The sequence below is a fragment of the Aptenodytes forsteri genome, unplaced genomic scaffold (assembly GCF_000699145.1).
Source record: "Aptenodytes forsteri isolate BGI_AS27 unplaced genomic scaffold, ASM69914v1 Scaffold166, whole genome shotgun sequence".
Lineage (NCBI taxonomy): Eukaryota > Metazoa > Chordata > Aves > Sphenisciformes > Spheniscidae > Aptenodytes > Aptenodytes forsteri.
In genome coordinates this window covers 6,576,918-6,592,867 of record NW_008796110.1, presented here as the reverse complement: position 1 = coordinate 6,592,867, position 15,950 = coordinate 6,576,918, and the positions used below count along the sequence as shown (strand labels likewise).

Below are 15,950 nucleotides of genomic sequence, written 5' to 3'. Positions count from 1 at the left end.
TTTAAGAGAAAAGATCTTTACCAACATAAAATTGCATGAGATACTTAAAATATTTTAAACCCTCCCAACCCCCAAAACACACCTGCATCATAATTTTAAATACAAACATGTGATACTATTATTTGCTTATGTTCACCTCTGAGCAACAGCTAAAGGTAAAAATGAAACTAGTAATTAGTAAGCAATAATTGCACCTTTATGCCAAAAAAGAAAAGAAGATCTTAGACCTACAGTCTATACCAAAAATAATTTTGAAAATAAAACCCTAAGATATATTTAAGTAACAGTTTTAATTTTTAATAACTTTATTTCTAGATCAAAGTACTTACTGGATGCAAATACTACAGATATGATGAAAAACTACACAAATTTTCACATGACTTCAGCTCAGCTGCAGTACACAAATTTTCACATGACTTCAGCTCAGATGGATAAACTGAACAGAAGCATAATGTGACTAAGTTTTCCAAAAGTATTCATAGCGCTAAACTTAAAAGTCAGGTTTTCTTTACCACTAACTTAGTTATAAAGAAGAAAAAAACAAATCCAAGTAATGTAACCGCTCCCATTTTTACTAATCTTTTTTCCAAGGTGGGTGCTTTTCCTGGAAGTTTCACTCGGCTGGGGTCATTCTTCTGTTCATGCTGAGGCAGATGTTAAGTTCATGTAAAAAGTGCAACAAAGAAAAAAAAACTTTCTGTGAAAGCTTCTTAAGTATGTGATAAAGTACCCAGTCCTAAGAATCTGCATGCATCTAGGATTGATATTATTTTTTTCTCGGTCTCTGCCCTACTTCAATTGAAATAAATGTGTGCAAACCTTTATCTGATCTGATGCTCAATCATTCTGCGATATCTGAATAGAAATATGTAATATATATAATATATATTTTATACATAAAATACATAATTAGAAAACCAAACAGTTCATTTACAAACTTAATTCCTCAGGAGTAAAACACACTGCTAATAGATGCTACAAAACTCTAATAACAAAACATTTAAACTCCAATTGTCAAATATTTTAACCAGAACTTCTGCCATTTAATTACTAAAACAATTGTTTATTAAAACAGCGCATTATGTAACAGATTAGACTTCCTTGAAATTAAAGGGAGTGGAAAGTACCTTACAAGTGCCTGCTCAAATACGTGTTGAAGCTGAGTGGAGCCTTGTCATGAAGTGCAGCAGGGTTAGGTTCCAATTCCCTATCTTAGTTTATAACGCTTGGAAGGCCATCTCATTTACCGTGCTTTCAAAAATTATATGCTACAGACATAACACGTACTGCTGGCAAAGTCTTGTAATGACTAAGCTTAGCAAACAGTACTGAAGATTTTAAGGGAATTTATACAAACTTATTATCTAAAAGGTTTAACTGTTTCACTTAAATTGGCACTTGTCATAATAACCATTTCAGTGCTCTACTCATTCAAGAGTGCCCCACCATAAATTAAGAAGCACAAAAATGTTTTGTATTAAAGTCTTCATCAGTGAAATTCATAAAACACTACAGTATTTTAATAGAACAGGAATTACATTTCTGAAGTAATTAGAAGGCTAAAACATAACACCTCTGTTTAACACTGGGTACAGAGCCACCGTGCTTCATCTTGACAGCCCTAAAACCTTAAGTACAGATGAGAGCAAAGTCAAGTGGCACCTAACTCGGATCCCCCCCCCAGACCTTATAACTTGCCTGCACATACAGGAGGCAAATATATACACACAATTGATTTCTGCATATGCAAAAAAAGGAACACAAAGAGCTAAAAAGTTCTTTGCCACAACCTCTATCTACCTCTTAAATATATTTGGTGTGAAGTGATTTATTGGGAGAAGGCTGTTATATTACATTAAATTTACTTAAACTACAGGAAATTGCATTAGTAGCATTATACTCAAGGTCTGAGTTCCACATGGCTTCGTTCAGCAACAGATTCCTTTCTGACACTGATGCTCCATTTACTCTATCCCAGCGGCCATTCCTTTTACTAGCCTATTACTTAAAATGACCCCATCTGACAAGAGCGTGTCATTGTGTTGGTTTGAGAATGACTGATGTGGTGCTAACATCTAGCCTTGACCTCTCCCACCCTCTTCTTTTGTCACTCCCCAGTTATCTGGGATGCCTCCCATTCAATCTATAAAACCTTAGTATCTTCCTTGTGAGTCAATAATTCCAAACAAAAGATTCCTTAATTAAGAAGTAAGAGTGTAAGTATTCAGAGTGGCATTTATGCCACAGTGGTTGTCCAAGAGCACAGGGATGCATTCCACTTAATTCTTTCCTGTGGTAGAAAGAAAAAGATCGACTGTGCCTCCCTTTGGAGACTGTCCATGCTGCTGTGGAATATTCTAGATTATTTCTCATTGTGTACACAGAAAGGTGGAAGGGGGAGAGGCGGATGCAATGTCCAAGCTACAACTAAAGAGCCTGTGGCAGACCAAGGTATGAAACGTTTCACTGATGGATGTCACATTTGAGGTTGCACGCAGAAACTTGTGCACAGTATTTCATAGCCTCACTTGCACATACCCACCTTCTCCACCAGGTCCTTCAGTTTGGTAACTTCTTCTCCCAGCTTTTCAACACTGCAAACCAAGTCTTTGCAGACTTCAATAAAACTTTCAGTCGGTGCCCACTGCAGTACTATCTGTTAATAGTTATTTGCCAGAATTACTGTAGATTATTCAAAACACTGCAAACCAAGTCTTTGCAGACTTCAATAAAACTTTCAGTCGGTGCCCACTGCAGTACTATCTGTTAATAGTTAGTTATTTGTCAGAATTACTGTAGATTACAATTTCATATTCTTTAGTTAACGTATCATAAAAGACAGTGTCAGAAAAAGTTTATAACTGCATTTATGCTGGGTTTTCATTATATGATTTATGCACAGCAAGATCTACTACTCTCTATCAGCCTTTGTGGGAACCTTTTCTCACTTTAACTCCCCTATCACCAGAAACGCTAATAGATCTATCTCCTTTATTTAAGTGGCTTAACTCTTTGAAATAAATTATTTTAAAAAGTGTCCTTTAGAGAAAGAACATTGGACAGCTCTATATAACTACACGATAATCAAGACAGTTGATGAGTATTCATATTTTTCATTTAACAAGGTAGGATAATATTCTAGAATAGAATAATATTGGGTATCAGGAAAAATTTCTTTACTGAAAGAGTGGTGAAACATTGGAACAGGCTGCCCAGGGAAGTGGTTGAGTCACCATCCCTGGAGGTATTTAAAAGACGAGTAGATGCGGCACTTAGGGACATGGTTTAGTGGGCATGGTGGTGTTGGGTCAACGGTTGGACTCGATGATCTTAGAGGTCTTTTCCAACCTTAATGATTCTATGATTCTAATATACTCTAAATCAATCTTTTTTTCTTTGGTTGAATACCTTGTGAGAATTTTTGAGGAAATGCTTATTCATGGTCTGCACAGGAATGGTCAGCTTACTACACTCTTTATTCAACTTCTGAAGAAACTTGAGAAATTCATCTTCGCTATAAAAATAAAACGATATTCTGTTATTTGTTAAAGGCTGTAACTTTTCGCAAACTAAATAGTATCTATGCATTTCCAACATTGGCTAGTGAGTGAACCAGACATGCAGTTCCATTGCATTAAAAAAAAAAATCCAGTGTCATTTTAACACAGGGTAGTTAAACACTACATTTAACATCTTAGCAAGTTTTTGGCATTTGGTTCCCCCCCCGGCCCCGCCTTTGGAAGGACAACAAATCATTAAGTTATCTGGAATATTCAGCTAGTAAGATACACTGAAAGCTGAAAAAGCGTCACCCAAACGCTTTTCGGAAACATTCTATTAACCTCCACTTCTGTTTCTAACTCTCATCAATCCTGTATTATCAATGAAAACATTTCATTACCTGCTGCATGAAAAATTTTGTAACACACTAGGCATAACAACTGCAACGCTGTTTTCCTGTGCATGTGTACATACAGATTACAGTCTTGCAACACCAGAAACAGAGAATTTATAGTCAATTTTATGCTGACATATCAATATTCCTATTCCTATTCCTGCAGCTTACATTTTTGAGGAAGATGTGGGGGGAAAAAAAGATCTGGTTTGTACTTTGGAGTTTGGACTGAAATGACTACGTTAGAGTCATTTTGTCTCCAGCATAGTGGAAAAAAGAAGAATCCAATGATACTGACTTGATCCCTGGATCTGGAAATACATTCCTCAAAGCTTAAAATACCTGATGTTATCTACTTTGAAGAAATTTATACTTAGTGCTAAAATACAAGCAGGAAGACAACTCTGAAAATTAGTTTGATCAGTATCTCCAAAGAGTGGAGAAAAGGACAAAAAAATTAACAGACTAATTTCAATGCTAAGTTTCTAGAGCTTCCACATGACACTGACTCAACTTATTTCAGCGTAAGCCTCAGAGCGTTAGTTATAAGTCACGGTGCTGGCCATAAAGTTGTTGCCATTGACCAGGCAGAGGAAAGGGGTGCAAGGAAGAAGATCATCCATTTGTTTTTACAGAGTGAGCTCTCAAACCCTGTAATGCCTGAGAAGTGCCTGTATCTCCAGTAAAGTTTCCACTAGCTGTAAGCCATTCAGATGAATAACAAGCAGGGCCAAAACAAAAGACAATTTTAAGTTCCTATTGCAGGACTTCCCGTTATATTTACTGGAGGATCTGAATAAATTAATTCAAACCCCTTTTCTTTTCCCTAGGGCAATCTGCTACTAAACCTAAATGCAACATACTCACACCACCTTACTTGCCACTGCTTCTGATGGCAAAAAGGTATACATGAAATTTGCCAAACAGCTAAAGTAAGCTACACGCCAGTGCAGTGCAAGTATCTAAACAGAGACTGAATCTTCAACTTTGGCACAAGATCATTAGTGAGCAAAGTTTCCACCGCTGCTCAGAACATCTGTGATTTGCAACACTGCTGAACTGTTAAGACTTTAACACTTAAAACAGAAATATATAGAAGCATCAGTAGGGATGCTGGAGGTTAAAAACCAAGACTGTTCATGGTTTTTATGAAGATGGGGAAGTAAGAAAGCCTATTAGCTTGTTTTTATAGAATAAATTATTATTTATTTCAGAACAATATAACTGAACTGAATATTGAGAGTAAAAAACCCAAACATTAAACAAAATAATCACATCTGGAGATAGTCTGGAAGTTTCTCCCATGTTACTACAGTCAAGCCATGCTCATGAAAATTTCCTTTTACTTAGAAAGATATCTTTTTAGCTGGCTAGGATCAGTTATGGCACCTTCTGTGTTTTGTCACAAAGGAAATTATTTTTAGGAATTCTGGAAGGATTCTCAGCAAAAATAAAGTATGTCATGGGCATGAAATGGGGAGAAAAAAAAAGGAAAAGAAAAACATTTATACTTCTCATGCTTCTTTATTATACCAATAATAGTTCTTAAAAAACATTTTCATAGAATTTTATATCTGTTGCAGTGACATGTTCTTATATTTGTAAATGGAAATAACATTTTCAAAAAAGAATCACTTTTTAAAAGAATTAATGGCTGTCAACACACCAGTGGCTAAACAGTGCTAGACACTCTGTGAGTTTATAATCAATCAGTTCAACATTTTCTACTATGTTAGTTTTTCTATGACTTAATGACTGATTTTGCTTCTCACAGAATGACTTTGAACAAGTGGGAAGTAAAATCTTCATATAATAGCATGTAAACATAGCCTACGATTTCAGTCTCAAGGTCAGATTCCTAGAATGCATGTCAAGCCATTTTCTAGAAAACGATGCAGTGCTTGCTGTAACTGAAATGCTGTCATATTTTGTGTACTTCAATCTTTAATCAATCAATTATTTTCTGGTTTTGAGAACTATGTATGATCTAAAACCATGCTGTACTAGGAATTCCATATGTCACTGATGCGTGAGACTGTACTGGACATCATGTGGGTTTTTTATTGTATTTGGCCACACATCCAGTGTGAACTGTTAACTTTTTGTATTTCTCCACTTATTCCCTTCTGTTCAAATTTTTAAGCAGTTCTGCTTAAATGTATATACTAAACACCACTATGGACCAATCTCAAAAAAGCATACATTTCTAGCACAAAAATGCATGAAGCTTAAACTGGGCAAAGTCCTCTTAAACTGCAGCTAATTATCCCTTGCTGAAGAGTCAACATCGTTTTCTAAAGGTGCCTAACTTGGACAGCTAGACACCCAGATGCCTGGCCTCAGCTCAGCAGCAAAGCCTCTATTTTAAGAGGAACAGCTCAGGTGCTGTCGGACTATTTATGGTGTATCCATATCGTACTGGTTTGTACCCTCCTGTGTGCTGGAACTTTAGTTCTTCAGTCTTACAGCACACATACTAGTTTGCACCTGGATTCTCTTCTGGAAGTACACAGGTACTTGTTTTGATGGAGAAATCTCCTCAAAGACTAGAAGCAGCATCAAGGTCCTCTGTTAGGACACAAACACCCTGCTCTCCCAGCCCACCTCAGTCTTTCAAGAGGCTCCCCAAATGCCTTGCATGTCCCCCCACATCCTACAGCTCAAACCTGGCATCACGCTGCAAAAACGTACCTCAAGCAGGCTGCAAAGCCTCTTTAGTATAAACACAGTAATGGATACAGATACAGGCACAGTGCCAGCATCAAAAGCAATCAGCATACCTAAGAACGACTAGACGGGAGCTGAGTACATACTAGACAGACTCATGTAACCAAGGCACAAAAGACAATGCCATGGCAAGACCACATCATGACATGACTGCTAATACAGTGTCAGTGCGATTCAGCTGCCTCCAAAGGATGGTATACAGAATGAACTTGAACCCAAGCACATGCTTTGGTCCAACGAACAACATAACTAACAAAGAGTCTAGCCATAGAGTACCCAAATAATGCAGACAGCTCCCCCAATATTTTGGAGAAGGAAGAAATATCTAACAGAGTAGCAGCACAGCTGTCAGGTTACTAGTCAAGAGGGAGATACACACACTTTAAAGAGGAACTGAACCCTTATTTTCTAGACAGTAGAAAGTTATTTTGAGTAGATTGGATGCAAGGAGGAGTTTTTTCCCCAGTACTACTCTAGCCAGGCCACTGCAAATAAAGCAACACAATGCTATGCAAATGGTGGTGGGACTGGGAAGAGAGAAACAAGCACAGAGAACCTAACATACTAGTGATGCAGCTACAGCACGAGGAAGGAGCAGTATCTCCAAACCAGTCTTCTCCAAGTTAAACACAGTTCAACTGACTAAAGCCTCTGAAAGGCAGGCTACAGTTTTCTGCCCGAGTTCATTTCTAAAACATTTATAAATTAAAATATCAAACTAATTCTATTTTCAGGAGCAATTCTTCCATAGTTCTGGGAAGTAAAAAGAGGAAAGATAGGAGCACAGAATCTAAATTCAAGTCTACATCTCTCTTCTGGAAAAAATGGTATTTACACAATAAAATAGAGGATAAGAGGTTTAAGAAATCTTAAGACACCTTTGCACTTACTATAGCCTTCATTCTTCTTTTTGTGCTGGATGTGGAGAGTGCTCTACCAGTGCTTAGGGGACTGATGAAGTTTAATAAGGTTGCTGAGGGATGTTCCTCTCAGCTCAGGCCTGGCTTTCATGGGACTGCACAAGACTATACTAGAAGTATGAGAGGTATTGCAGAGGTGATGCTTAAGGCTGTAAGAAAGAACCTATAATGGGAAAAATATCAAGTTGGAATGCAAGTTTGAAGGAGTAATACTTTCTTAAAAAACAGTTTCCTTATAAACCTATTTCTACTGATACATATATTCTATGATAAGGAAAATATCTTACGAAGTTCTTAATTTGTAATAAAAAAAAAAAAGAGGTCTTTTAGAAGCCAGTTAAAACTGCTTCCAGTGGAAGAGAAAAACCAAAGAAAAAATCCTGAATCTATACAGAAGTCACATTTATGATTTAAGATAGACATGTACGAGTAATTAATTTATCAGTTGAAAATTAAAGCCCTATGCAGAAACTATATGCATCTCTCCCTCCCACACATGTTTTTATTGCATCTTACAATCAGACAAATTTGATTGCAAGACTAACAGAGCCTGCCTTGTCTACAGACACAATGGAGAATTACAGAGAGCACATCATGTGGGGTTTTTGTAAGGGTCCACAACGCTCTTGAAGCACGAGGAAGCAAGGGGGGCAAGACCCCGTTTCTACAGAGAAATAAAAAAAAAAAAAAATCTGCTCACTGAATCCTATCAGAGAAATTGAAGAATGAGTTAATACTGGAGCCCAAGAAGCCAGTTTCAGAGTTTATGATATGAACACAAGGTAGTGAAAACCCTGCACAGCAAGGCCATGAAGCCCTGTCTGAGGTACAAAGAAAGAACTCACCACTCAAACAGATGGCCAAAATAATGGCATATAATAGCAATATAACCCATAAACAGATTCCTACAACAGGAATCTATGCTTCCAACTTTCTTTGTACAAAACACACCTCCCACCAGCCCTCATAATCCACTAACTGGAGTAATGTTATGCCATCTCATGAATGTTATGCATGGGATAAGGTGTGAGAGAATTTTTCCTTTGAGCTACAGAAAATAATGCAGTGACCTTAAATAGTTCATATTTCACTTCCATTTCCTTAGATATGCAGTTAATACCTCAATTCCAGCTTCATCACTTCAGGGAGGTCTCCAATTCTTATTTCTTCCACTTGTAGCTCATTAATAGCATCTAAGAGTTTCTGTTGATCTCCAGGATTTGTAATGCCAATCTAAATTTAAAGAGTAATTCCAAATATGATTTACTTTTAATACTTATTAGACATAACAGTACAGTACCATTTACTGTGCGATTTTCTAATTATTAAGAGTCAAAAGAAGATGCTTTTAAGTTATTGCAACCAACTACAATGTATGTAACTGCCAAAGGAAAAAGAAACCCACAGAAATTATTCAATGATGCAAAACAAAATTACAAGAGCTGAGGAAGAGCCAAACTGAAATTGCATAGGATATTCAGAAAATCCGTTTAACGTTTATTAAAAAATTAGTAACAATTTTTATAAGTACCCCTATGTTGTTAGGATGTTGCACTCATCTGTTTCAGAATCATTTCAGTCATCTCGTATAGCAAAATAACCAATCATCATGATGGTGATACAGTATTAACTCAGAAAGAAAGAATGGAAACTTATCAAATCAGCATCAAATGGAGAAATTTACAGAAAGAGGCCAGATTTTAAGAAGGGATTTTACAAGCTTTTGGGTGTGTATTTTTTTCCAGTTAGAGAAACTGGTCTTATAAGAAATGACAGCTCTTTCTAAAACCTTATTTTCTTATAGAATCTCATTTTAAAAATAAGTTACTTCTACAAAGAAATCTAGTTGGTTCACACTGCCAAAACCTCAAATGATCAGAAACTAGTAGAGAGAGAGAATATGATGTGTTAAAAAGACATTCAGCTGGATGTTTCTACCATGGAATAGCCTGTAAAAGCAGCCTTTTTATACATCTGAAGGACAGCATACTTATAAACTCAGAATAGGTTTCTCGGCTCAAATTAAGACCAAGCCTAAATACTACTCGACATCAGCTTATACAGTCCCTAAGCTCAAATCAGTTCATCTTCTATACTCTTGGCTAATGCTGCAAACAACAACAGAAAAGTTCTGAAGTGTTCAAGGCTTTTTGTCTTTTTTAGCTGAAGAAAAGCACAATTTTCTTCAGAAGATACACACTACGTAACTGAGGTTCTCCAAGTGATGCCTGGCACAGAAAACATTGTCAGCTGTGTTATCCATCAACTATCTCAGATTAAAATTTAACCCATACTTAAATCCTAGGCTGAGAATTTTCTTGCAGAACACTTAAATAAAGAAAAAAAATAGTCCATTTGTTAAAAGGGAAGTGCTTCTGTGGCACATTCAATACTTTTTCTTGCTCATCTGACAGGCTGCTGTGCAACACAGGACTTCTGATGTTCGCAGCCCTAAGGATGCTTCTCCACAGAAGTGAAAAAACCTTGCAATGCCAGCTCCAAGTATGACTTTGTTCCTAACTCTCCAAGCTGAATACCTGGACTCAGCAGGAGTGGACCACTCTGGAATTTGAGACTGCAAGGATCCCACAGTCTCCAAAGCTAGAACATACAGGGCTCTCACTGATGTTCCGAGGACCTGAATTTCCCTGCTGCAGCCTCAGAAATCTGTAAGATGTTAGTGTTTGCAGTCTCCCAGCTTTCTGTAATTATTGCAGAAAGAATTTTGAATGAACAGGTGGCAATACACATCAGATCAAAACGCCAGGCAGTCTCTCTTCCTCGGATGGTGCCAAGCAGCAATTCTAGGGAAGAGAAGGTGCCTAGAGAAATGCTTGCTTTGTGTGAGACTATCGCTTCTGATGCCCAGTGTTCATCATGGCTCCATAAAATAGTCCTCCAGGTTCTCCAGCAGGTGTTCAGAAATGACAGGTAACATGTAACTATGGGCTCACAAGTGTGTCTTTAAACATTTCAAAACCATGTTATAAGTCTATAGACAAGTAAGTTCCTCAGTAATGTAAAATCCCAACAAGGTTAATTGGGAGTTTAACTACAGATGTCAAGAACTTTTGAGTTTCCAATAGGTTGCCATGGGCACCTGAACAAATTGTACTCAAGTCTCTTTGGTAAATATCACTAGCAGCCTTAAGAGAGAAAGATCTGGGTTTCCTAGAAATAATTTGCTTTACTTATGTCGAGCTGTAAGTTTGCTCAATTTATTAGTTCTCAGGTTTGCCTTGTATTGTTGCCCTATCTGGTATGAACTAATGTTTTCTTAACGCTTACAAAAGATTACAGCAGTTATTTCACGACGCAGAAGTAAGCTGATTTATACAGGAGCAGTAAGTTTACTTTTAATTAACAAATCAAATGAGCTCTTCCAAGGACAGAATGGCAGTTACTCCTGAATATTAAAACTGTCTTGCTTAAAGCAGGAACTATTGTGAAGATTGGGATTGCTTTTGACTCCATATTCTCATTCCTGGAACAAGCAAATCAGGATACAGCTTTCTGATCAGTGTAGCAGGAAGATATTGTACTTTGCTTCCCTATAAATAAAACATAACTTCATCCTTCTGCAAATGGATCAGTGACTGAGCACCACCACATCTTGAAGATATGGTTTAGGAAGTAAAGAATGTGATAAAAGTCATCACAGATAAAGCCTTCCACCACCACAGTAATTCTGAATTCAGAAGTACTAGGTGCAGAACTTAGAGACAGAAAATAGATAGCCCAGTCCAAACTACTTCTCAAAGCAGACATATTTTCCCTTTCTAGACCATCTCTGCTGAACATGAGGGTTACCCAGAACCTGACTATTCATGCAATGATGAATGCATGGAACAAGCACAGTGCAAGAAGACCTTCTTCCTTATGGATAAGCAAGCTTTTAAGTTAGTGTTGGTTCAATTACGCTCTGCAGTCCAAATAATGCAATTATTATTGTGAAGTGGCCATATGTTTAAGAATGCACAAGTGTTGTACAAGAACTTGCTTATATCTGTAAACCGGACAATGCGCAGTCTAGATTTTGATTTTAGGCACATCAACTCTAACAGCATCTATTTTATTCTTTACTTAAATAAATAAAAACCAATCCCTGAAAATCCACTCCCCAAACTCATGCTCCAGCATCGACATGACTTTTCTGTCATCCTTTAGATGGAAACAAAAGAAGCGGTAAATAACAGATTGCCTCAAGACATGGAAGACAACATACTTCTCAGATAAAACCGGTGAGGTTATGCATGAACTCTTACATCCTTGCCATCTTGCCCAAGTGCCTGCTATTTTTAATAACCTGACAATTTTCTGCCAAATAACCAGATAATTCACTAATGATGAAGTTAAACTCCTGGGTTATATTTTGAATTTTCTTGTGTCAACTTTTCATTATGCATTCTCAAATCCAGATCAGGATGCCAATTTCTGTTATTCTAAGCTAATAAATGTGAGAAAGGAAACATCTTAGTCCTAAATGCATCAGGAAGTAAAATTACTTCTGCCGCTGTCTTGTGAGACAAATGCTCAAAAAAACCAGACAAAAAAGATCCGAGTGTTACGAGTAGCACAGAATCAGACAAAAACCTCCAAATGTTGAATAGACATGTCCCAGTATATTGAACAGACTTGTCTCAGTATGGAACAGTTTATAAGCTTAAGGAATGCAAGGATTTCAGCTTGAAAGAGTCATTGTTTAGGCTCTGTTGTAGAATACAGATAAAGATATTTACAGAGAAAATATCTTTCTGATATTGTTTGATGGAGGAAAGTGTATCATGTTAGCGACAGGATTTCTCCCCAGTTCTCTGGATACAAAACAGCTTGGTTCAGAGGCATCCATCAGAGGTCATCATTAATCTTTGTAGTAATAAGATCCAGGCTCTTTAAAAGAGCTGGCTGTTAGCTGAAGATCTGCCATCACACTAAAAACTTTCAACTCTGGAGTTACGAGGAAACAGATTAGATTTGTTCTATCAGCAGTGTGGGGAGAAACTGTTAGTAGAGCTCTAAAACTAGACTGCATCAAGAATTTAGGATAACTTATGAAGTGCTAATAAGCCAGGAGTGTTATGTCATTTTTTAAATTCTCGATTGAACACTCACTAATTAATTTATGTCCATGCACAAAGCACGACTTATTTTCCAAGAACTGTTTCCTGCTGTTGCAGAGCTAAGAGGCAAAACAATTCTGTTTGTATAGATACTATCCTCCTGTACAAGAGCAGCTGATCCACATATTTATTTCAGTTTGTCCAGAAAAGCCCTCTTTATAATAGGGAGCCCCAAACACGTTAGAACACTGAAACAGAAGTTACCAGTTTGTGTGAAATTATACCTCTTCAGTGAAGGAACCGTAAGGCTTAGCCATTCACTAAAGTCCACAATTCTCTCCCCTTCCCCCAGCGTCCCCTGGATGAAACCAACTAACAACTACAACATCAAAACAGGCGATCAACATGAACATATACTCAGTCAGATCTGCAGTTTAATGCAATCACGACCAAGACAGCAGCTCACACAATGATGAGAACAAAGCCACAAAAATCTCCTTTAAGAGCAAAATTCCTGTCAACGGGGGCTTTAGGATTCATAAAAAGCCTACACCGGGATGCTGTCCAATGGGCACAATCCCGAGGCTTCAGAAAAGCAGTAACATAAGAACATGCTGACATGCCTTATAATATTTAGGTCTAAGTGAACTCCTAAAAATCTCTTCATCGACAAAGCTCCCTATACATGCATCCTCTGAGAATACAGAATTACTTCTGAGCTCTGTCAAAACACTGAACTCTACTGAGTTACAAGACAAAACTTCATGCGAAACATCCTTGTGACACCAACTCTGAAGGAATATTAACATCTGTATGCAAACGTCCATTCCAGCTGCTAGAACACATGCTGCCTTGGTACCAGAATAGGGGGGAAAAAGCTGACACTGAGGACTTGGATAGCATCAGTAGCAGGGAGCAGGCTTGAAGCAGCTATTTTAACGAGGCGTCTTTGGTATCCCAGACCAGGTACAGAGTGCTCAGAAGAATCCTGCGGCCTAAAGTACTTGCATTATTCCAAGGAGACTCCTATAATTGGATTTTATTATGGCATCCTATAAGAACAGAAGTCTTTCATTTCCCACAGGAGTAATTCCAGTGAAGACTAAGGAAAAGCAACCACCCTATCTCAACTGGAAACTGAAACCTTGTAATAATGCATCACTTACTCCTGGATAGCAGTGAAATACCAACCTTCCTAGCTGCAGTAAACAGTAAGAAACCAAATCTTCCCTCCTCTTTTTTTTTTCCCCTCATATCCCACACAAGCCTGTGTGGGATATGAGATTCCACAATGTAAGAGGGCTCTCATTTTTCCGACAGAAATTGCCACCTCACAAAGGATGACCACATTTAAAGGAGTTGTTTAGGATTATCTACTGCTAATCCTAGCACCAATTTCCTTTCAGGGAAAACATACTTAAATACTAAAAATGGTAAGAACTAAAATTTAAAACGGAACTATTTCCTGCTCACCCCAACTCCCACATCATTGCAGCAAAGAAATACTGGGGACTTCCACTTCATAGTCAGTTCTAGGCAGAGAAGGTGCAAGAATTCAACTCACAGAATTCAAGGTTGATCTGTGGGATTACATACTTTAGAAAAGGTCTGTCTATATTCACATTAAAAATCAAGAAGTTGCAGGTGATTCTGAAAACAGATCTTAAAAAAAAAATCTTACAAGGTTAGACATTTATAAAGAGAAGTTAAGACATTAAAAACATTTAAGAAAGAGAACTAAATCAAGTTCTAAAGTGGTAAACTGACCTGTACTAACTCATCTTTTTGCATGATCAGAAGTTGTCTTAAAGCTATATCTCTTTCCTGTATAAAACAAAGGGTTTTCTGCCATCAAAAAGAATTTCAGAAGAAAACAGTTTTCACTTAATTTTTTTCACTTATGTTTTAATTCAGTTTTCAGAAACAAAAACAGCTACACAACACCATTATCAAAGTAATGAAAGAGTTCGTACTAACTCATCTTTTTGCATGATCAGAAGTTGTCTTAAAGCTATATCTCTTTCCTGTATAAAACAAAGGGTTTTCTGCCATCAAAAAGAATTTCAGAAGAAAACAGTTTTCACTTAATTTTTTTCACTTATGTTTTAATTCAGTTTTCAGAAACAAAAACAGCTACACAACACCATTATCAAAGTAATGAAAGAGTTCTCTAGTTTAGAAATGTCACGTTGTGACTAATGCACATAATCAAAATTAAGCAATCCAATCCAGTCCATTGCAGTTTAACTTAACACTTTATATATAAACTTCTGTTTAATAAATTTACTTGAATTAATTTAATAAATTTATTTGAATTAATATGCTAATAGTGATAGAACTTTTTTTGATGCTGTAGGTGCATTTTGCTTTCATGGATTACTTTACAGATAGCAGATACACCACAAACTTACCTTCAATAATCCTATTATGTGTTCTAGACCAAGACCATGTAAAAACACTTCCAAGTCATCAAAAGTTGAATTTGAACTGTAAATATAATTAATGACATTTGAGATTAAAACAGTGGAAATTAAAAAAAAAAAGACATCCATAAGAAAATACTATAGCAAAGCTCCCCAGACAAAGCACCGGGGAGCAACCTAAAGCTGTACACACCTACTGATGACAGTAGTATCTCATAAGCATCATGGGGTACAATTTAATCTATCAAAATTCTATAAATGTTTTTTTCTAATGAGCTGAATTGAGCCTAAAGGGAATGATTTCATAAATAAACATCATTTTAAGTAACAAAATGTTCCAACTGAACCTTAAAGTTGGGTCGCAAAAGCCTGAAAAATTTGTGGGGTTAAGGAAGATAACTGTGGATTCTTATCAGATAACATTCATATAAATTGGATTCAGCCCACAACTGTTACCCTTCTGGTTCCATTTAAACCAAAAAAGGTTATCAAGAAAACAGGAATGTCTATAATGAAAGATAGCGGAAATTAGTCAAGTAAGAAATTTGTTGTCAGAAGACTACTGTTCAGAAGGTAGACTGAGGAAGTAGTATAACCCACTGTAGGTTCAGAGTTTAACATTTATAAACAAAGGTAAACTATCAATTTTGATTCCCTGCCCTACCAAAAGATACAAAAAATATAAGGGAAAAAAAAAAATCTAAACAGCTTTCAACAATCAGATGAACAACTGTAATGAACAGAATTAAAACAAAAAGCAAATTGTACAAAATGCAGAAAGGACTACCGCAATTGCTACAGCAAATCCTTTGCCAAAACCCCGAGTTAAGAGATAGTTTGCTCCGTGTTATTGTAGGCCCTGAAATGAAGGTTTGCCCCCTTTTCACATCAAAGACTTAAAGAGCTCCTATTAAAATTTGTTAAA

At 36.9% G+C, this 15,950-nt stretch overlaps 1 protein-coding gene across 1 annotated transcript in view; it reads right to left on the bottom strand.

The window, feature by feature from the left end:
• Positions 1–497: 497 nt before the first annotated feature.
• ASZ1 (ankyrin repeat, SAM and basic leucine zipper domain containing 1) overlaps positions 498–15,950 on the bottom strand; it is a 42,818-nt gene continuing 27,365 nt past the window's right edge. Inside the window, exons 8-13 of the mRNA XM_019474043.1 lie at positions 15,014–15,089; positions 14,370–14,426; positions 8,663–8,775; positions 3,409–3,514; positions 2,543–2,656; positions 498–644 (exon numbers count right to left, since the gene is read on the bottom strand). Of these exons, the coding sequence (XP_019329588.1) occupies positions 498–644; positions 2,543–2,656; positions 3,409–3,514; positions 8,663–8,775; positions 14,370–14,426; positions 15,014–15,089 (613 nt within the window). The remainder of the gene's footprint in view (positions 645–2,542; positions 2,657–3,408; positions 3,515–8,662; positions 8,776–14,369; positions 14,427–15,013; positions 15,090–15,950) is intronic.